Below are 23,612 nucleotides of genomic sequence, written 5' to 3' on the forward strand. Positions count from 1 at the left end.
TATGCAATATCACACAAAAATGGTTCTGATTTTGAAATCAAATTCAGAATAAAAAATCTAACAAGAAAATTAGTCCACCCAACAGTCAAAGAAAAACTTACAATGATGAAAACAAACAAGAGCTCCTTATGTATTGAAATTAATGAAACAAACAAAGATCATCAAGTACACAACAATGAAACTACAAAGACATTTCGAGTCAAGAATAACAGAGTGTGGTTTTCTAAAATATTAAATGACAATTAAAACCTAAACAATTTCATTCATGGAATATTGTATTGAACTGAAGGTTACCTGCTTAAAAACAAAAGAATTAAACTAAACATAATAAAACACCAAATATGAGTCTTTAAAGAATTTCAGAATAGTTCACAAATTATCACATAAAAGGTTGACAAAGGAGGATAAAACCATAATTGTGAAAACAGAATATTACAAAAACATTTTCACATAAAACATTTAAAAGATTCAATCAAATTCATAAACTATTCAAGAAACTTTCAAAAATGCTACAGAATACAACTAAATAGCCTACTTTTAAAGTTTATAGTGAACAATGACATCACAGAATAGATACAACTTAAGAGTCACCAATGCAATTATCCTATATTTGTTTGGTGCTTTGAAGATCCACAAAAAAATAAATACCATCCTTTAAACTTAGGATAGCTATGATCATGATCTTGAATAATTCCTTGTTTGTCTTTTTTTTTCTTTTATCAAACCATTGCACAACAACAATTAACACAAGGTTAATGACATCTTGAAATTCCAAAGTGTTTTCAACAAAGCATTAACAATCATCATAAAATGTAAAGTTTTTAAGAAGACTTCATGTACACAATGATACTGACAGATGAAGCAATAAACTTAGCTCTAGAAATTATATCAAAAAATTCTGACAAATTGCATTACAAACTCAAGGCTGGAAGTTTTGAATACCTTGTTCCACTTTGCACTATAAATATGGTGCACATGTCATATTAAAACTTGTGAACAAACAGAGAGCCTAACCATGAGCAGTCCTCTGTCAGTTGAATTATGTGAATTGTTTATCAACAAAATGGAAACTTAAACTATTAACACAACTCTACACCCTCATACCCATTTTAAAAATAAAAAATTAGTTAAAATGGAATAAAAAATTAAAACAATGTTTTGTAGCTGTTAATCAGGTACCAATGTTGTTTTTAAATTGTATATATTTTTTCTATACCATTTTAATTGTCTCTTGAATTTTTTAAATTTTATACAGTGCAGGACACCTCCAACATTTGTATCATTTTGGTATATTCTTATTACATTTGAAATTTTGTTTAGGTGTTACCTCTTTTAGATTTATCTCAAATCTGGGCCTAGATAACTCACAACAATAAGGTTGGTAAAAACTAAAGAAACAACAAAACAGATTTATAATGTGACTTATTGATAAATCATTCAGAGCAATTTTATACTTTTTTAAAAAAATGTATGGATAAATTATTATCAACAAAATGAATTTTACCAAGGAGTAATTTATTGTAATAAGTTGTTGAGATGAATTGACAACATGAATTTTTATGTCGCATGTTTGAGAAATTTTGCTACTTATGACAATATTATTCTTTGAAAAGACAACTCAAAAAAATGTGCACTGGAAGAGAAGAACAAAAGAGAATGTGGAGAGAAGCATTTATTGAAAATACAATTTCATATTAGGAAAATGTTAACTTTCAAGACAATAATCAATTACTACACATAAAAATGCTAGAGGGGAGTGATCTATTGTCAAATTTTACGTAGCCAAGGTCCCTTTAGAAAAGGCCTAAAGGAAAATCCCATGGAGTGTGATACCTAACAGCACAGAACTCCAAAGAGGCATACCTGTTGAAGATCACATTGTTTTGAATAGGGTTTACCCTTCACCCATAATATAAGGTAGAGAGATGGGAGAGCAGCAAATGAACTTCAAGTGTTGGTGAGATGGGCACAATGAAAATATGACTATCCAGCACTTGCTCATAAGCACTCAGCCAGTATGTGTAGTGTGACTAGAAAGAGTGTGCTCACCTCAATTATGCTAAACAGACTTTTGCTGCAGGAAGCCACAACAGTTGTGTGTTAAAATTGTAAGGAATAACTTGTAGTGCATGACAGTGTCACTACTATCCAACTTCTCACCATATGGTGCTAAGCCCTACCAGTGCAGATCCTCCAAGGTTCACCACTCCAAAAGATAAGAACTGGTTATTGGCCAGTCTCCCATGCTCCACTTGAAGAAAAGAGGGGAACTCATGCTGGGAAGACCAAGAAAAGTGCCCAGATCATCATCCAGAAGTCTTTCACTGGAGACAGAGTAATGGGTGCTTGTAATAAATCGCCATTTTTAAAAGGCAGCAAACACAAGCCACAAAAATGGGCAGTCACTTCTTTGGCTCTTTCCACTACAACCCAAAGAAATGGTCTCTATTAGATAACTGAGTAAATTTTCTTACCATGAGAATACCTCAGAGTGATTTGTGGGACACCTTATCTTGCAATGGGTACTGCCAGGTTGGATAGTTTGAGATCTTGCCTTTACCCAGGCTTGATGTGGATTTTGGAAAGTAAGCATACCCTGGTAGGCAACATCAGGTTCCTGGAAGGATCATTTTATTGAAAAAAAAAAGGTAGAAAACTGAATAAGGAAACATATGTACCCATTTAAATTCCAGTATGGTGCCAGCGGAAATTGAAATCCTGCAGAAGCTGAAACAGCCAGAGAAGAAGAAGAAGAGGAGAAGAAAGAACAAGCGAGACAACAAACTGAATGTTAAGAAATGTGAAACAGCTTGCAAGCATCTACATCCATAGATAAAATACTAACCAGAGGAGACAATAAATCCATACTATAAGGGTAGAAGGAGAGAGGTCCTTCCAAAGAGTCCCAAAGTTGGAACAAATAGTGACAGGGACCCCAAAGGCTTCTTCCATGATAAGCAACACTGAATAGCCTAAACCAAAAATGGGAGCTGAAAAAGGTTTGAAAATCAAAGAGATGAGAGAAAAGAAAAAGGACAGTTAACCTCCAAGTGGCAGCTGTCTGATGAAGGAAAGACCAGCCCAGACAGAGGAGTATATAAGCATGTTGGAAGAGAACACAAGATGCATCAATAGCATATAGTACTGTGCAAAAGTATTAAAACAAGATAATATTTTAGAATTTTGTTTCCATTTTATGAGAATAATTCTTCCATGGCATTACCGAATTTAAATTCAACACTATGATAATTCTTTACTGATACCTTTTGGCAGCAGAATGAGTCAAGGTGAAAATTTTTATTCTTTAGAATTCCTCTACACTTGTACCAATAACATGTTAAAAGAGCTTTGGCTTGAATGAATGTGTTGACCAAATTTAGGATATGAAATAACTGTTATTATATTACATGCAAAATCTTCACTATATAGAAAGAAGCTAGTACATGGTATTATATGCTACAATAAATCAATTTAATAGCACTCCTCAAATAAACCTTGATTTAAAAATTAAAAAAAAAGTGTTTAACAGTTTTGGTACCACAGCCCAAAAAGTTGAGAATTGTCAGTAGAGCAGAGAGTTCACATAAAAGCTTTACATAATGTTAGTTGGACCCTCTGACAAATTGCTGCAGACTTATAATGCTCCCCAAATACTGTCAAGTACACCCCATATTGTGAGATAGAAATTTAAAAATAGAAAAAAAAGAAACAGAACAAAAATTTAATGGATATTACTAATGTTAGGTATTATCATTTATGCAGCCTTTGAAACAGAAGGAAGACTGCCTCTAATCTCAGGTGTAAGTTAAAAGACCATGTACCAAATGACACAAAGGAGTCCAGATCTATGGTATATCAAAAACATTCAATAAGAATGGAATATTTGGTTGTGTAGCAGTTAAAAACAAAACTTTTACTTTGATCTCCATATATTGTCATGAAACTGAAAGTTACTAGAAAATACAAAAACTGGACTGTTGATGATTGGAAAAGGGTGTTATGGACAGGTAAGTCCAAGTTTGAAATATTTGGTTTAAAGTGTGGGTTTGTACTCTGGTAGAACAAATGTGAAAGATACCTCAATACATAGCTCCTATCAAGAAGCTAATGACCCCAAACACTAATCCAACCTATGCTGGAATTACTATACTAATAAAAAAGCTGTTGGAGTAATTCAAATGATGCAATTGTCCCTACAGAGTCAAGATCTCAACCCAGTTTAGCAGATCTGGAATTTGTTAGAACAAACACTTGACAAATCAACAGATACTTCTAAAGAAAATTTATGGGAGGGTATATGAGACATATGGAGTAAAATTCCAAAGAATACTTTGTTTAAATATATTGCAGCAATACCTGAAAGACTGATTACAGTTATTAAAGTGAAAGATGGACTCGCAAGTTTCTGTTGTATTAAATATGAAAATTAAAATTTTGTTGTTTCACCTGTGATTTACCATTGTTCTTTGAAAGTAGCCTGAAATAAAATTTTGACTTTGTTCTATCACTTTCACACAGTAGTGCAGACAACTGAATGATGATGACAACAAAGAAAATAAGACATGAGAAAAAAGGTAGTACAAAGAGCAATAAGTCAATGGCTGAAAGAAAGCACTTGCATGTGTGTGTGAAAAACCATATAAGGAACCCAGGCAGTAACAGTAGTCAGGCAAGGAGGAGGATCAGAAGAAATTAGAAATGATAGGGAAAGAACACACATTATGGTACCAGGAAAAGCAAAATGCAATGGAAAATGCCAACTGATAAACAGTAATGGCAAAGACAAATAACTGATGGTATTAGTCATGTGAAGATGATATGTGAATACCAAATGAAGAAGAAGAAGAAACAAACATGTGAGACTGTACAATTCAAAAAGGAGTGTTGCATATTAATTCAAGTACTGAAGGAAGAACTAAGAAGAGAAGGGTAAGCTTACAGAAAAAGATGAGACCAACTTTAGCTGAGAACTTCAACAGACAGTCAAAGGATGAGGAAGAGTAGATTGAAAGAGAGAGTGGAGTCAAAAATGTTGACAAGACATATCTAAGAGGGATATATCATCCAACAGCAAAAAAACCTGGAGATGAAAGAGTATTCTGTGGGTCAACAGCAGTCCAGATTATAGAGGTGGTCCTCTACAAGGTAAATAGCTTTAGACACATGACAAACAAGATAAATCCAATGTGAATGACTCCAGAAGAATGGGCACAATGCCAAAAAGCAAACGTTCTACAATGAGTGCCCATTTAACAGTAGAAGTAAGAAACAACCATGGATATGTTGGAGAAGATTGTGGCCTACTGCTCTACCAGAAAGGGCAGAAACGAAAACATGCCCAGCAAGCCACAAGGAGTTCAAGTACATTGATATGGAGTGAACATCTACCTCATATCAAAATGTCATAAGTCATGTCATCATCCAGAGATGCATCTCAGTAATGAGAAAGACCTGGTTTGGAAGTTGGTAAGGCAACACAAAAAGTAACATGGGCAGAGTCAAGTCACCATGAGAGCAGAGGACAAGTTCACAAAAAATGGCAACAGAACCTGAGAAACAATTCTTTGAATCTGCAAGGACCACTGAAGGAAAAGTTACGAGTCCTTTAGGGTGAATGAGGGACTTTAGAGAAGACAGAGGTCACAAAAGCAAAAGAATATCTAATGCAGAAGAAGTCCAAATCCTAGTGACCAGATACTTTGTAGCTTGTAGACAAAGAAAGGATGAACTCAGCTGAGACAAGAGATGCAGAAAATGTCCAGAAATACCAAATATTGAGTGGTATAAGAAAGGACTTTGATATTTTGTATAGCTACCATAACAGAGTAGCCTCCTTCAATAGAAGGTAGGTGTGAGCAGAGAATACCACAAAAGAATAGGCCAATATAAGCCACTTTTTCAAGAAAAAGAATGACATCCTCAGGCTGTGAAGATGTTGGGTGAAGGCCATCATGATACAAATATATTAAAAATGGGCCATCATTTTGTTTGAAGGGATGAGCATACAATTTGAAGATAGAATATGATACACAGAATGAAGAAAACAAGAAAATGTCAAGAAGAATATGCAAGAAAAATGTAGACACATTGAGACTGCAAACTGGATCAAACAGACCACCCATAGGGTTAGTGGGTGGCAAAAAGAGAATGGAATAAATATGTTATTATTGTACTTCTGTTCCTAATTAGACAATATTTTACACCTACTGAATTTATCACTGTTTGTTTTTGATATTTGTACAAATTACACCAGGGGTTTATCTGTGTGAGCTGTCAATAATTTTAAGCTGACTGGCTAGAAAAGAGATTCCCAAGCTGTTGCTTGCATAAACCACTAGTGGTTTGTGATCTCTCTCCAGGTAGCCTGTAAAAATGTTTCATAATTATAGGAATATTGTAGTTCAGGAAATAAGGCTGAAACTTGAGTCATTAAAAATTAATATATATATAAACAGGAAGATTATCTATGAATTAAGTGAGCAAGTCTAAAATTATACATTATATAGGCCATGAATAAAATTGGGAAAATGTATTCTTTACTTCAGAGTTTCCACACATTGTAAAATTATGAATTGCCTGCTGGTTTATCAGTGAAAGAAGAAAAGCACTTGTGAGAGTTTTCTTCTGATGAAATTTTAAAATCAGAATTTAAAAAAATGTATCCACTACTAGAATGTTGGATTAAAAGAAGTGGAGAGTACACAGAACTCAGACAAAGCAATTCATTTTCTGATAGCATTTGCAAGCTGGTATTTTCATCAGTTTTAAACACTGATGAACATTACATCTAACATCACAGAACTTCTCTCTCATAAACAGGCCTACAATGTTACATTAAAAGATATAAAACTAAATCTGTGGGTCATATAATAGTGACTTATATGTGTTTATTTCATTAAATTACACTACCTTGTAGACTGCCAAACCCACCCTGATTCATGTAGTTCATGAAAGAAAAAAGGATTCAAGAACCACTGGACTAGAAGGAAGACAGGTAGTTAATGACATCCATTGCTCACTCTTGGGAAACTCTGACTGAATAATGGAAATTGACAAATGTCCTTAAAATGCACTTAGACACACAAATTGTGGAGTGCTATTTTGTAACTATGGGACTCTCAAATTCACAGACTGTCATGTTACTATGCCATACTTGTTGCAGATCTATGAAAGACCATGTCACTACATATAATATTTTCTATTCACTTATTACAGGACTGACAAACTTCTGTTCATGCTGATGTTTTACTGAAAGCCTAGCAGATTAAATTCAGTCTATAACACAGAAATGGACTTCCTCAAATTGTTAACAATACACACTTTTAGAAATGAAAATATTCTTAAAATAAATCTATATTTGGAAAAAAAATTGAAGTATATTTTGAACTGCTTTTTCTTCAAATGTATTAAAATTACCAAAACTAAGTTTTCCTGTATTTTATCATTAAAATAATTATTATAATAGTTCTCTCTGCAAGAAAGCAAACATCTGTAAGAAAATATTTCATGTGAAGAAATCAGTCACTGGCAATAAAGAATTGAAATGGCTATGAAAGTAGTATAACAAGTTCCTAGTTTTATTTTTAGAAATATGATTAGTTATTACCAACAAAATATAAAAAAAACACAGTATGTATGAAATACATTGTACTAATAAATAATACATTTGTTGTTGGTGTTTTTGTAATTCTTGTTATTTAAAGTTATAAATTAAAAAATCTGCTTTGATATTAAGTTTTATGTTATGACTATTTTAGTCTTAAAAACAGAGAAGAGACTTTCTTTTTTTGTTTTTGTCATTCTGAAAACCAGTCCATGGAAGTGCAATAAATAATTTTGTCAATTTGTTGCTGTTGTTACTGTAAAGCATCTATTTAAAAAAGAATAAAACTTACCAGTTGAAGCCAGCTGTTTAGCTGGTCTGCCATGGTAAATGCATCAGGAACATTGTCTCCTTCTGAGCAATATAATAAGAGGACCACCAAACGCACTTTCTTTGTTGAGCTTTATAAAAAGGGAAAAAACTAAAGATGTACAAAACTTTAACCCAAGTTTCTTTTAATAAGTTAACACAACATCTGTTAGTGTTTTATTTATTTGTTACCTTGCTACCCTGAAAAATGTTGTAACTGACAGAAAAAAACTGTTGAAGCAGATAAAGATTCAAACATGAGCCTGCTAGCCCATACTGTGTGCAAAAGAACCTTCCAATTTACAAAAGACAAATATAAAATACACTAAATTGGGAAAACTGATTATTTTACTTTTAAGAAATGCATAGTCTACCATTTGAATTAATGGTAAATGTACTGTCAACAATAAAGCAGAAAAATTAACTTTATTAAGACTGATTATGCAAATTACTGACCAATGTTGTGCAGAAAAATGTCACACGTCAGCATACTGAAAAAAAATGTACTAAGTGTATGTGTTTCCTGTGAGTGAGGGAGAATGACAATTTTATCAAAACATACATATTGAATATGATAAAACAATGTTCACTGGAACCTCAATCAAAGCATTTTTTTTCTCTTCATCTTTCAAATGAAGATTGATAATTAGTTTTATCCTCATTCTTATGTTTTTCATTTCAAATATCTTGTTAGATAAATTAATCTTCAATAAAAATTCCAAAATTATTTACTTACAAATTTGTATTTGTTGTTTACTATTTAATAGATCAAAATCCAAGAATATTGCTAGTATATGTAATAAACAATGTCAATGTTAGACAACTATTTATCACTGGTAAGTTCTTTATTAAAGACATTTGCTCTACATAAAATTACATGGCTCGGCAAAATTAATTATAACAGTGGGATTTGTTGCTTTCTTTTCTAGAATATTCTGCTTTGGTTTTAACTTCACTTTTTTGTCACTTTTTAACAGCTGTAGTAAACATAAATGATTTATACTACTAACAGTCACTATCAACAACATACTGAATCACCACCCTACCTCTCATTTAATATAATTTTGAGTCACCATTTTACTAATTTCACTTACACTTAGTTTGTTTATTTTCATTAATTTCTTCTTCATGATTTGCACTAGCTTTAGTCAACTACTGCTCACAGTGTACAGATTTTGTTCTTAACTTTCAATTCAAACTGTGGTTGATTTCTTTCTCTTCTGTTGCTTGTTGCAACAGACTTAACACTCTACCTGTTTTGTACCCAATAAACTTGATCATCAACTATATTTTTGCAGCAGTTATGAAATATTCCTTGGTCTTAAATGAATTTAAGGCAATTTACACTTTCCCAGTTTTTAATTTAGATAAGTTTAAGTTCTTATTTGGGAAAAATATTTCTTCCAGTAAGACTTCATGATTTGCTTGTTTGTTTCTGTCTGATTGCTTACTTTTGAATTTGCAAGCAGATTCAGACAAAAGCTAGACAGCCACAGATAATGATGTGAGAATATTTCTCTCTTATGTAATGCCCAAGCAGCCTTCAGCCTTTATTCAATAACATAATGGAAACTACCTAATTTCAATTGTATCTTATCTAATGAAGACCAACATTTTTTTTTGTAATTTTATAATAATAAATAAAGAATACACATGGAAAACAGAAACCACAGTTGACTGTCAATAAAATGTAGTTCTACTTTTCTTATACTAATGTACTATTGAATTTTATTATATTAACCTTCTAGTCATGCTAACATAACACTACATAACTTGCACTGATGCAGTGCACGTGCACTCATGTTACCGTATCCAATAATATAAAACTGACCAAGTTTTGGTTGTGTTTCAGTGGACTAGTATTTTGTATCATACAGTAACATTTAAATTATTATAAATGATATATGTATCTAGATGAGTATTATGTAGAAACAAGTTATGAAATTTACTTTTCTTAATATATTCAACAATAAATAAAGAGTAAAGCAAACAATTATCTCTTTTCGCTACTATCTTGTACTCAGTTGTTGCTGAACATAGACTGCTAAGCCTTTTAAAATTTCACACATGGAAGACATCAAACAAAAATTTTTTTTAGGATTTATATATCCAGTTGAACAACTAAAAATCATGAATAACTACATTCATACCACAGGATTCCACTATAATTTATTAAGCTTAGTAACTAAAAAGTATTTAGATTTTCATAAGAAATATGAAAGTTTGAGCAGACTAAAGACACAACCTACCTCACTGAAATCTGGGATCAAAAGAATGTGATAGCATTTCAAAGATTAAAATTGCTGAGAGTACCACTCTGGGGATATTCTAAGCTGTTGATTGGTTATTCACATCATATACCACACAAATCACTAAAATCTATATTTGGATGTGTTACTTTTGAATCACAATCTACAATTTGATTCCAAATTTACTCACATATATTCATAAAATAGTTTAATAAATTTTTGAAAGTCAACAAATGCAATTTCATGGCATTTGACCTGTGACCCTTCGCAAAAGGGTAAAAATGCAGCTAAACTTACTGATGTGTCTGCCATAAAAATAAAGTTTGAGCAAAGTATACAATTCTCTGTACAGAAAATATCAAATAAAATGTCATTTGACAGACTAAAACTTTGGTTTTCTATTGGTTATATATACAGTATTAAATGAGAAACAGAGCTACTGACAATTTGTGTGAGAGAGAGGGGATGTGACAGGTCGACATGGTAAAAGGGATTTGATTTTCTAGTTCATGGCTCAGTAATAAAATAAAATTGACTGAAAGCTTTGCCTGAATATTATGATAAGTAATGTACATTAAATTCTGTAATTCTTAGATGGATGGTCAAAACATTAAATGAGAGGAAAGACCGAGAGAGTGAATGTCACAATTTACACATAATAGAAATTGAGCTTTTCTTAAACTCATATAAAATTAAGAGCTTAATGTTAAATAATATTAAAATTTGAGTTATTAGCTATGTTTTATGTCAAGTTTATTTGTGTACCTTGATAATAAAGCAGTTTAAATTTTGAATGTAACTCACAAAAACCACATGACCTGTGAGATAAAGGTACCTGTATGGAAAGAGTTAAACTGCTTGACACTTTTAATTCTTGTTGTTGTCTGTTTCCTCAAACTTATAATGATTTAAATTAATGTCAGCCACAAGCAAAAGTACATTATTCTCCACTTTGATTTAACTGGAAGAAATGGAAGACACATCACTAAGGTGAAAGATATGTGTACTGAAGCATGTCAATAAATATCTAAGGAAGGTAAGAATGAAGAATCTTAGTACAAAAGCTGTAAGAGATTCAAGATATAAAAGTTGGGCAACCAGTTAGAAGTACTACTAGCCATTTACAATGCTACTCTTTTCTGAACAGTGAGATTGCCTATCACTTTTGTAACCTTCCCAGAATTGAAAGTATGAAGCATCTACTGGTACATTATGTACGTGAACTACACATTCCAACCTACAACCAGAAACTCATACCATTGGGCAGCATTCAGTGCAATGAATAATTAAAGATTTTGTGCTACACTCAGAGAACCAGATAAACCAAAATAAAACATAAGTACCCACCATTATACAATAATGAATACTCCTGTCTAGTTGTATGATACTGCAAAAACTTGTTTATTACATGATATGCAACCCCCAACTTCACCAAATTTTTATCCTTTGTGCACATAGGTTGGCAAGAGGGGTCACAATTTTCTGATTTCACCTGTGTTTTCTGTCATGGAGAATTAATTTTGCTCCATTCAAATTTACAGAAAAAAATTGGGCAGCTGAATTGCTATACATAGTAAAGCAAAATGACGGTGAAGAGGTCACATGCAAATTCAACTTTTACACAGTCATATGGGGATGAACAGAATCAGAAACTATTCTGTATTATGATTTTCTTCAAGTATCTACTGAGTATTCAAGCAAAAACCTGTCAATTGTGGCTGGCTGGTTGGCTCTTTTGCATTACTGGCACAAAGCAACTGGACTATCTGCACCAAACAACCGGTAAAAGGGTTAACAAGTAAAATTGTTGAAATATGTAAAAAGAAATCATGCTTAAACAAAACAGTCTAATTTTCAAATAAAAATCTTAAATAGAGTTAAAAAGATCAATGGCCCATAAAAATTTAAAAACAAAACTGAGGTTGACAGTGTCACGATCGCCAATGACACTGCCCAACATCAAGGGTGAACCCATGGTAAAAATATGTTTAAAATGGTGCCATCATTCGCTAATGATGACATGACAGTAAAATGTGTGGACATTGGAGCAACAGTACCAGATAAAAGAAACTGTGACTAATGCGTAGCCCAGCCAGAACAACTTCCTCCTTTCAATACTTACAGGAACAAGACAACCAAAGAGCAATAGAAGATTTGATCTGAATATAGGACTGTAGTCCATATATGGGACAGACATGATAGTGATAAAATGAAAGACAGACACACTTAGCTGCAATGTCAACAAGCTTGCTCCTGGGAATACTGACATGGCCAGAAAAATTGGATAGAAGTAGATGATAGAGAGAAATGAGTTAATTGGTTTTGACTATCGACAAAAACAGAAGGAGAACTAATGTGAAGCGATTCTAGGGTCAAAAGAGAGCCAATATACAGTTTGTGTACTGCATAGCTTCTATGTAATCCAAGGCAAGAGAAATGATATATGAGAGAATGCAGCTATGTTATACAAGGACAGACACAATTCATCGAACTGCATCTGGATACAAAGGCCAAAAGGAACAATGGCAGATGGCCTATTCTGAAAAAGCATGGCCCAGTGAGAAAGGAAAACACAATCCAGGTGGCATGGTGTGGTAAAGATCGAGGTTTTGAAGCATAGAATAAAGACAGTTGCAAACGGCAAAGGTACAGAGGAGGTTCTTGAGACTCAGTGTACAAACTCTGGACTGAAGAAGTGCAGAAGGCCCCTGATGGCAAACAGAGTCCAACATGTTCAAGTTCGAAATCCTAAGAAAGCCATAAACCAAACACACACAGTCTAGTTTTGAACAAATAAAGGCACGACAGGTTTATAGCAAAGAACAATGACCTGCTCCTCAAGAGGTGGAAGAGAGGACACAGAAGATATTCAGTGACCTTGTACACTTGACATGTAGTTGCTTGATGTATGGAATAAAGATCACCTTACAGTAAAAGATAAGCTCCAAGAATATTGTCTCAGGGACCACAGGAAACAAAACTTCTCCAAGACGGATCTCAGGATCTGGATGGATACCTTGTTGGCAACAAGGGTACACGCAAACAGTTTTGGAGCAAGAATAGGTAAAACTGTTTGCTGTGGTCCACTGCAGTAAGTAATCGAAGAAGTCAGTCTGTAGCTGCTGTTTAATAAACCTTATGCTCAACAGCTAACATGAAGTGTGGAAGTCATTGACATACAGACCATTTACAACTATAGGGGGAACTTGTCCACTGATGACATTAATCTTTACAATGAAAAGTATACCATCCAAGACACAGCCCTGAGGGACTTCAAGTTCCTGTGGTAAAGAACAGAAAAGTGTCAAACCCACGTGGACTTTGAATCGTCGGTTTATTAAAAAATGTTTAATAAAAATGAGTAAATAGCCATGTAACCAATAGGAGTGGAGCTCTTACAAGATGCCATACCTACATGTTGTATCATAAGCTTTCTCAAGGTCAAAAAATACAGAAACAAGATGCTGCCACTTGAGAAAGGCTTCCCTGATTAATGTTTCAAGCCAAATCAGGTGGTTCCTGGTGAAGCACTCTCACTGGAACCCACAAGTGGGTTAGAAAAGGTTGTTTGATTTGAGGAACCATACAAAAAAACAAGACAAGCATTACCCATCCTCTTCAAGATCTTACAGAACAGCTCATCAAAGCAATTAGACAGCAGTTCAAAAGAATCTTGGGAATCTTCCCAGGCTTAGGAAAAGAAAGTGCAATAGCATGGTGCCAAGCATCAGGAAAAAATATTCTCCTGCCAGATCCAGTTAAAATCAACCAGAATAATTGCAAGAGAGGCAGGAGAGAGATGGTGCAGCATTTTGCAATCAATATCATCTGGTCCGACTGAGGTACTGCCAGACCAATAAAGAGCAAGCTTGAGTTCCACCAGCATGAAGGGGTGATTATAGTACTAGAGATGATCAGCTCAAAAGAAGAGGCAATTATCTGCTCGTGTCTTGATTGCTAAGAAGGTGGGGATGAAACAGAAGTGCTAGATGCATGATAGAAGCTTTTGTCGAGAGTACTGGTGATGCTCTGGCCATCAGCAACTTCTTGACCATCAGAAATGAAGATCAAAAGGGGAGCAGAAGTATACTGTCCACTAACCTTTTGTATCTTGTCTCATATGGATTTGGAAATGGTGATAAAAGAGATGTTGGAAGTGTATTTAATCAAAGATTCCTTCTGGCTTTGAATTCAGACTTACCAGCATGTGCACAAACCTGCTTTGAAAGCTTTAAAAGTCTTTAAAAGTTTGGGATACCTACTATAGGTATCCCAAGTCCATTTTGAGCTTTCCTTGCCATGTGGCAGGAAGGATTCCATCAAGGATAAGGATACTGTGGGAAACATGTCAAAATTTTAGGAATACACTAAGCAACTACCTGGACAATACAATCAGTCACTGCTGCCACACAGTCATTTATTGAGAGTTTACAGATGATGGTAGGATCAAATTCTGAGAAAACAGTGAAAGAGGTCCAGTTGGTCTGGCCCAACTTCCATCAAGGCATGAGGGTCGGGTGGTACTGACCATGACCAATCTCTCTCAAAATGATAGAAAATGATCACTGCTCCATGGGTTCCTGTCAACCCTCCAATAAAAGTAAAAGGAAAGTGAATGGGAGCAGATAGAAAAATCAATAGCAGTAAAAGACTGACTAGGAATGAAAATAAGTATAAGAACCAGTATGGAAGAGAGATAGGTTGTGATCCAAGAGCATATGCTCTATTGCATGACCCCTCCCATCAACATCAGCACCACCCCAGAATTAAAAAGGGAGATGGTAACTGCTCAATGAGGGTATCAAGGTCTGACTGATCACAGGTCTCTTCAAGAGCTAGGCAGAGAAAACAAACAATGATGGTATAACCCAAGGAAGCATGCATGGTTACAGCCTCCAAGGGTGTATCAAGTGGCAAAGACAGGGTAGACACATGCTGATCAACCAGCAGTGCTATCCCACCATGCACTCGTCCATCACACAACCTGTTATTTCTGTACAAAGAAAACTGCCAAAGGGTGATTACCAAAGGTAGGTTTCAGAAATGTTTCCTGTAAGGAGAGATACATGGGATGGTAACATACAATCAAATCCTTAATGTCATCTATATTTGAACAAAAACCTAGACAGTTTCACTGGACAGGGTGGCCATTTTTATTTACATGGAGGAGAACATGGTGAGGAGTCCTTCTGTTTTCAACTACATTTTTTTTTCTTTATTGGATGAAAATCTATTGACCTCCATGAATCCTGCCCTGAGTTGAGTAAGAAGGTCTCTGTCTTGGACAAAGATTCCAGTGACTGAGGGCACATATAATTGGTTGTTTACTTCTCAGGGCTGCAGAAGAAGATGAACATGAAGAAACATCTAACTCAAAGCCATAGGATGTGGGACTATGCAGTCACTGAAAGAAGTGGTAGGGACAGAGATGGAAATAAACATAGATTCATCAACTCTCTTTTAATCATGGAGGGCAAAATATTCTTCAGACATTTTGCAAATGACTCTGCTGGAGACATAGAGAAATCTGCCTATACTCCCACTGTGGCAATGGAACAGAGTGTAGCAGCATATGTCCAAGATGGAGTTGAGGACAATAATTTCTGAGCCTCTGGGTAGGAGATATTATTTATAGTCTTCAAGCATTGCACCTCTTTCTCCTCCTCTCATTTAGGGTAAGAAATAGAATAAAAGGATTGTGTACCACTACAGTTAACACAGCAATGTTCTAGTGTGCCCTGGTAAGCATTGTGGTCTTTGCTGCCACAACGAGCACATATTAATGAATCATTACATGATGTTTTTGAGTAACTAAACCATTGACACTAGAAACATCTGAGAGGGTTAGGAATGTATGGCTGTACCTTACAGTTCAGAAACCTGCATTGACTGTGGCAGGAGGATGTGGTGATGTAAGCTTTGATATAATAACATTCATAGGCACTATAATAATTCCATATTTGCTTGTGGAGATTCAGCACACTGCATTCATGCCTTGGCTAGAGAAACAAGTAAAGATATCTGAATCAGGAATGTTCTTTAAATCCTTCTTAACTATAACTCCTTTGGAAGAATTCAAAATTGCATGGGGAGAAACCTCTAAGGGTATATCTCCAATGACCCTTGATTTTAGGAGGAGTATGGTATGTTGTGGTGAAGATGTTTCCACTAAATGTCTCCAGAGCACAACTTCTTTACTGACTTAGAAGAGTCAATAAGCCCCTCTCATCCCTTTTGAATGGGAAAGGGGGACATCTGCCCTAAGGATTTTTCATATAAAGAATGGATAATTAGAAATCAAGGTGCAGAATCTGACTGCAATGTTAATTGTACAGCAGAGTCATCCATGCATGATCATTTTCCCATTATCTATTTTTTCATCTTTATTTATTTATTCATGAATGGTGGAATCCAAAATAAAGGCACTACATTTCAGTGCCCCCTGACCCCATCCACCAGCCCTACAATGCCAAACAAGGACACTGCATCAAAGCCAGGGTTTTATGAATACTATACCCAAACACCAGTATCAGACACAATGTCCACAACACCTGTTAAGAATGTCCAACACTGGTACAAGGTTGACCCTAGCCCAAGTGGACCAGCTGACTGATTCTGGGAGGGGCCCATCCCAAGGTCACTCATCTACAGGAATTCAAGGCAAAACAAAGTGGTGTGCTGGAGTCAGACACCTCAACCACCAGAATCCTCTCCTCCTCCCCTTCACAGGTTGCCATACACAGCAAAATCATGGGTGGATGGTTAGATCCCAGAAGAAGTAATCTGAAAGAACAGAACCTTCACTGGGAAGTCCCCTCACCACATACAGGAATCCACCTTGAGGGGGTTTTTGTGGAAAGAAATCGAGAAAAACTTAGAAAAATGTCCTCAAAGTGGTGCTGTATGTTTACAACCATGCAGGGTAGAGATATGATATCACAAATAAGTCACACACAGATCTAATTGTTTTTTATGAAATACTGAATTACAAAGTAATATATAGCATAATTACCATTAATCAGCACACTACCCATGCATGTTGCTCACCAACAGCTAATTAAATGTCTTGTCTTTGTCTTTTGTCAAGAAAAAAAAAGAATTTAACAGAGATTACTGTACAAGGCTGCAAATTGTTCATAGCCACCATGCACTGTCATTCCTACCAACTGCTGGCACCCCAAGTGAACACTGGCACCATGGGTAATCAAGCTAGTTTTTTGATATTCAAAGTGGAATAACGTCAAGTTTGACTAACATATTTCAACTAATTTAAAATGACATTAAGTCACTTTTCCCTATTATTTATAGGTCATTTAGACTATATTACTTAGACATATGTATCCATAATAAACATAAGACATGGTTTCAATTACATGTACTACATCTAATTGTTAAGCCTATAATACATATCAAACTAAGAACAAAAGATCAAACCTGACTGAAGTAAATTTGTTAAATTTTTCAGAAGCTGTGCATATCACAAAAAACTACCACATAGATACAGGGAGAAAGTGCAAGACTGAAACACACACAAAAGAAAATATTTTCATCTACATAACTTAAGAGGTACTTATTTCCTGTAACAGCAGTACAGAATTAAACAAAGTTGTTACCTCTCTCTATGTATATATATGTGTGTGTAGACAATAACACAGACACACTTGTACTTAACATCCCCTTTTTTTTTATATAGAAGTATTATTTACTTTTGTTATAAAACATTGAAATAACAGTAGGAGTATTATTGATATTTTTTAGTTTAACAAATTGACATCAAGCTTTCCTTTTAAACTAGAGACAAAACACAAAAAGAAAGGCAAACTAACTTATATTATAAAAGCCTTATTCAAAACCTTAAAAACTAATACTTTTAAATTAATATTAATAAAAGGTCATTAATACTTTCAGTAAGTTTAAAATATACTACTACTGTTAACATGACACACACACATACACACACACACTAGTGAAATAAATAATTACATCCAAATGTATAAATGAATAAACAAAATCATGAGGAAGGACTGCATTAAAAAAGAGCAAATTCCAACCTCTGAATAATTATATTATAACCATAATTTTTAAGCCATAAACAGAACACATTAACATGAAACAAAATAGCTGCATATTTTTAAAAAAGATTCTAAAATACAAACTACAAAGTGGAATTATAAAATGTATCCTAGATTTTCGAGGTGGCTGAGGACATAGGACCCACATTGCTGTGGGGATACACCATCTATCAAGACTTAACTTCCAATTCACTAGTTTTTATATGCGCATATAAAAGCAAGACAGTCACAGTAGACTATTGCTTTATTATGTCGTGTTAATTAGTGCCTCCACCACATTGGGGGCAGGAATGCTACCTTCAAGAGGTGTTTTATCTTACTTACTCCCAAATGGTAGTACCTTATTTTCTTTTTTTTATTTTTCATCTTTTTCTTATTTTAACTTCTGAGAGCAGTCACTTTTCCACAACTGTCTGCAGGCAATGAAGGGTGATATAGATGTGGGACATTGTGGGCTTAGGCACCCAAATCCCACTCTCCTAATTTCTAAATTTTTTATGCAAAACTAGCAAATTGGAGGTTAAGACTGATAGACAGTGTATCCCCACCACAATGTGGATTCTACTTCTGCAGTCACCTCCAAAACCTCGGATACATTAGATAATCCCACGTTTTGGCTTGTACCCTAGAATTCTTTTTTAAAATATGCAGTGTATTTTGTTTCATGTTAATGTGTTTTGTTTATGGCTTAAAAATTTATTGTTTTAATATATATATATACACAAGTTCATTATAGAAAATAATAGTCACAATAGTAAGTAGCTTATAGATACATTTATAACCTTATTTGTTTTATTAATCAGAGTAATGAAAACTTAATTAATACATATACTAAGGATTTTGTTTGTTAAATTATAAAAAAAAGCTATTTCAGGGCAACATGCACTAGTCATCCTAATTTTGAAGCACTAAATTAGGGAAAGGCACCTAGTAAACACCACCAACTGTCAGCTCTCACTATTCCTCCCCCACAAATAGTGGGATTGACCATAACATTATGACACCATATGACTAAAAAGGAGAGCATTTTTGGTGACAGGATTACCCATAGATTATGAATCAAGCACACTAGCCACCATGACATTCCAGGCCTACCACTGAATAGAAACAAAGTATATGTCAGTATTTGATACACAAACTCATTGTGTGTCATGTAGACTTAAAAAAAAGTTCTATTAATAAAAATATATTTCACAAATGTAAATTAGCATCTTTCCATATGTACAGACTTCCACTGCCCTATCAAACAATTTTAGCAGTTACATAGATAAAATATTAAAGCTTGTTAAATTTATGCATTATTTCATATTGATCTTATAGTTGAAAAATTAAACATTTAATAAATTGCAGCAAAGCAATTTATTAATTTTTTTAACTAGTAAAAAGTATTTATTATACAATGCCCTTAAAATCAAACCAATGATGTTTTAGAAGATTTAACTTTCAAAGGTTGTTATTTTTTTTCAATAATCACTTACTTCCTCTCATATAAGTAGTTATTCTTGTTCAGTAGTACCCTCTACACTCAAAGAAACTTTTATGCATGCCATAAGCCTTCTACCTCCATTCCATTGAAATCAACTGATTCCAATGCATATCTCATGCAAATCATTATGTCTCAACTCTTCAACAATAAGAGAATAACAGTGTGACATGCTCTCATGAGGCACAATATTCCCAATATTAAATTTTACCAAACTATCACTGAGTATTGTCAGATGGAAGTACTGGTTTTCAATAGAGAGGAAAGGTGGAAAGGAGTGAGAGCAGTGGTAAATACCAATCAAAAATACATTTTCAGCATAGAAAAAGTATAACTTCTCATCAGTACATTACCTCCTTTCACATAACTAACTAGAATCCCACACTGAAAAAGTGGAAGGACCAGTGCAATGGAAAAAAAGAAACATCCTATGAAAGTGTCCAAAGGACACTCCTTAAAATGAGATAGTCAGATTCTAAAGACCTGTTGATGGAAACTGCATCACTTCTAAACCAAGTATACTCTTCACCAATCATAGAAAAATTTTGCACGCATGGGTGGAAAACAGAGAAATCTAGAGCCATAAAATGATCTGAACCATGCAATATTTATGAAATTCAATCTCAGAAATTATAAAAGTAGGTAAAATGAAAAAGATATATCCCTAAGAGTGCAGTAGTTTGGGAGAGATAAACTATACATGTCAAGACAATTACATCTATGCATGAGTAGGATGAGGATTATACTGTCAGTAAATCAACTACAATCCAAAGCCTAGCCACTGGGTATCAAAATCCATATGGGTGTAAGAAAAAGATTATATCAGTGACAAGTCAACTACAATCCAAAACCCAGCCATCTGACTGGGATAGAAAAAAAGATCATACTATCTTACCCTCAAGTTCATGGTACTGGAGAAAATTTAGTAGCCCCTAACTCACAAACAGGACACATGTCAATACGATAACTTGACAGTTTGATCTGGGAGCCTGATATCTGGTGCTCAAAACATGTCTACATAATTTACACCATCTCCTTCAAAAGTGAAACTGACTGGAACAACTCCAAGTGAATTAAAATCCTTTGCCTTTGAATATGAAACATTGAAGCATAGCAGAATGCAAAGAACCATAAAAATCCACAATTACCTCCATCAAGAACCACAACACTGATGAAGTAGAAATACATGTGTGAGGACTCATCTTGATCAGTTCTACTCTAAATCCAAAGCCTGGCCACTGTGAACTGACATCCACAAGAATATAGGATGAGCAATCCTAACAGAAGGAGTGAACTGCAATTTTTATTTCTCTCTCCCATTTGTTTTGATGTTTCATACTGAAGGATATCACATCATTTAAACCAGCAGAACACCATGCTATTTTTAACTGAACAAAATATATCATAATATTGCTATTTATTTGTTTGTATTTCACTACTCCATTCAATATGATGCCTTCACATACCACCACCACAGAAGCTTAGAACTGGAAAGTGGTAAAGATTCTCAAACTCTATCAGAAGAAAATGGGGAAGAAAGCACAAAAAAGTCTGGAGGAAAAATCACAAAACCTGAGACTGCAATGGGTGACTCTGAAACCCTATTTTTAAAGCAGATCACATCAAATTATTCAACACACTGTAAAGATGGAGTATTCCACAAGATTGCTTGTAGGTTTCTCATGATACAACTGCTTTATAAATTTGCCCTTCCATGACTATATCCCCATGAAATACATGGGTAAAGTAGAAGAGGATAGCTAACCATTTCTGTTATGCTTTGTATTAAAATATGCAAGTTGACAAGAGTTGACAATACAGATTTGCACAATTGAACCACATCTAGTCAGGCACCACTTGCCACAGGGCAGGATCCAAACAATGACAAATTTAGAAAGAACTTATCCACAGGCAAGGTGTCAGATTGGGTGGCAAGAAACACCTGCAAGACTGGAGAGGGATATCACAAAGGTATGGGACAGAGAAACCATTCCAATATAACAAAACACATAAACAGAAGACCCAAGGACAGAGGCATCCAAAGGTCTCACAAGCCAAAAGAGATAGAGAAACAAACATAGGATGATAAATGAAACATGACTAAGAACAGCATATGGGAGAATGAAGGAAAATGCACAGGAAAGAGTAATCAGGTGTAGGACCAAAAACCCATGAACCCACAAATTTAGAAACAAATCCACAGGCAAAAAAAACCTGCCTAAGAATATTTGGGACAAAACCTTCCAAAAAACCAAAACAGAAGACAAACTTCCATGTAGAAAGAACAAAGCAAACAGGCCTGAAAAAGAGGCTAACTATCAGAAATCAAATCACTATGCCATTGACCAGAGGAAAAACCAGATATGTTTGTTTGTGCAAAATTCACAAAACAAAGCTATACGAAGGCTATCTGTGCCAGGGTTCCCTAATTTAGTTGTGTAAGACTAAAGGGAAGACAGCTAGGCATCACTGCCAACTACTGAGCTACTCTTTTAACAACAAATAGTTAGATTGGCCATCACATTATGAAGCCCCATGGCTAAAAGGGTGAGGATGTTTAGTGTGGTAGGGATTTAAACCTGTGACCATCAGATTGTGAATTAAGCATCCTAACCACCTGACTATGCCAGGCAAAAACCACATGTGCAGATGGGAAGAGCTGCTTGAAACACTAGTGAATAAAGGTGGCAAAATTGGATGGAGACAGAGGAAAAGATAGTGAAAATGGAAGTTGTAGCTGGTGAAGTCACAGAAACCACAGCTGAGACAATCAGGAAAAAACCACCAGAAAAACTTAGCACATGTAGTATCATAGATCAGTGAAATCACCTGAAGAAGAATGTGAGGATAACAAATTTGTAGGTCCAATCAAGAAGACAAAAACAGGGACCAAATCCAAAACAATGTGTAATTAAGGGATATTGCAAAAGCCTCAATTTGAGGAGTATCCCACTTAGTCAAAGCCACTGGAAAACAAAAGGATTGAAAGACCATTCCATCAAATAAATGTTGTCTGTACAGGAATCCAATCCATAACAAGAGCAAAATCACCCAAAACATATCACACAATGATAGATATATTTAGCATGGGCCCAAAAATAAGATATAACTTATAAATACAAAAGATGGAGAACAGATGCCACTCTAATGATTAAGATAAGTAACCATTGAAAAAAAGTTGTAATGGATCATTACCATGTGATTTCTGGTCAAGTAAAGAAAATTAGCCAAAATATGAACTACAGCAAAAAGCTCTGGGATGTTGATAGCATGAGACCTCTCAGCTGCAGACCATAAACCCCAAATCTTCCACTTGGATCAATCCACACCCCCTACCAATCCTCAAAGAGATGTGTCCCTGAAATGTGGAAAACTGAATGTGGAGGAGGAAAGCAAGACACTCAATGACAAGTGAGTTGCATCTAACCACCAATACTGATTTATGACAAGATAAAAGGAAGAGTTGGACCCATATGAAATTATACTGGTCATGAAAAGCCAACAAAAGAGCTCGCATATGAGCCTGACCTAAGGGGGTAAGGGTCACAGTGGAAAATCACATCCTCAAAAGCAACAGAGCTTCACCATCAGTAATCAAAGAGAAAGTCCACCAAAGTTCAAGAGTAGAAGAGTGGACCCAACTGAAATGTGTGTAGAGAATGAAAAACATCCAAATGCACAAGATATTATATAGGTTGCAGTAAGAATTTTTCCTACTTGAATAACAAATCATTATAGCCACCTCCAGAAGCAGCTGATAAGGGTTACACAGATGGATTCATGTTTGGAACAAGCAAACAGTAACCAACTGACCCAAAAAAGAGGAAAGTGCAACCCTGAGCATATAAATGATAAACAAATACTTGTAATGGCCAAAAAACATGCAGGTTTGAAAA

The 23,612-nt window shown here is 34.8% G+C and overlaps 1 protein-coding gene across 2 annotated transcripts in view; it reads right to left on the reverse strand.

Moving 5' to 3' along the window:
* LOC143240326 (proteasome assembly chaperone 2-like) overlaps positions 1-23,612 on the reverse strand; it is a 53,907-nt gene that overhangs the window by 4,557 nt on the left and 25,738 nt on the right. For both annotated transcript variants that reach the window (XM_076482579.1, XM_076482588.1), the window contains exon 6: positions 7,896-8,004. In XM_076482579.1, coding sequence (XP_076338694.1) covers positions 7,896-8,004 — 109 coding nt within the window. The remainder of the gene's footprint in view (positions 1-7,895; positions 8,005-23,612) is intronic.

Source organism: Tachypleus tridentatus, chromosome 2 (assembly GCF_004210375.1).
Source record: "Tachypleus tridentatus isolate NWPU-2018 chromosome 2, ASM421037v1, whole genome shotgun sequence".
Lineage (NCBI taxonomy): Eukaryota > Metazoa > Arthropoda > Merostomata > Xiphosura > Limulidae > Tachypleus > Tachypleus tridentatus.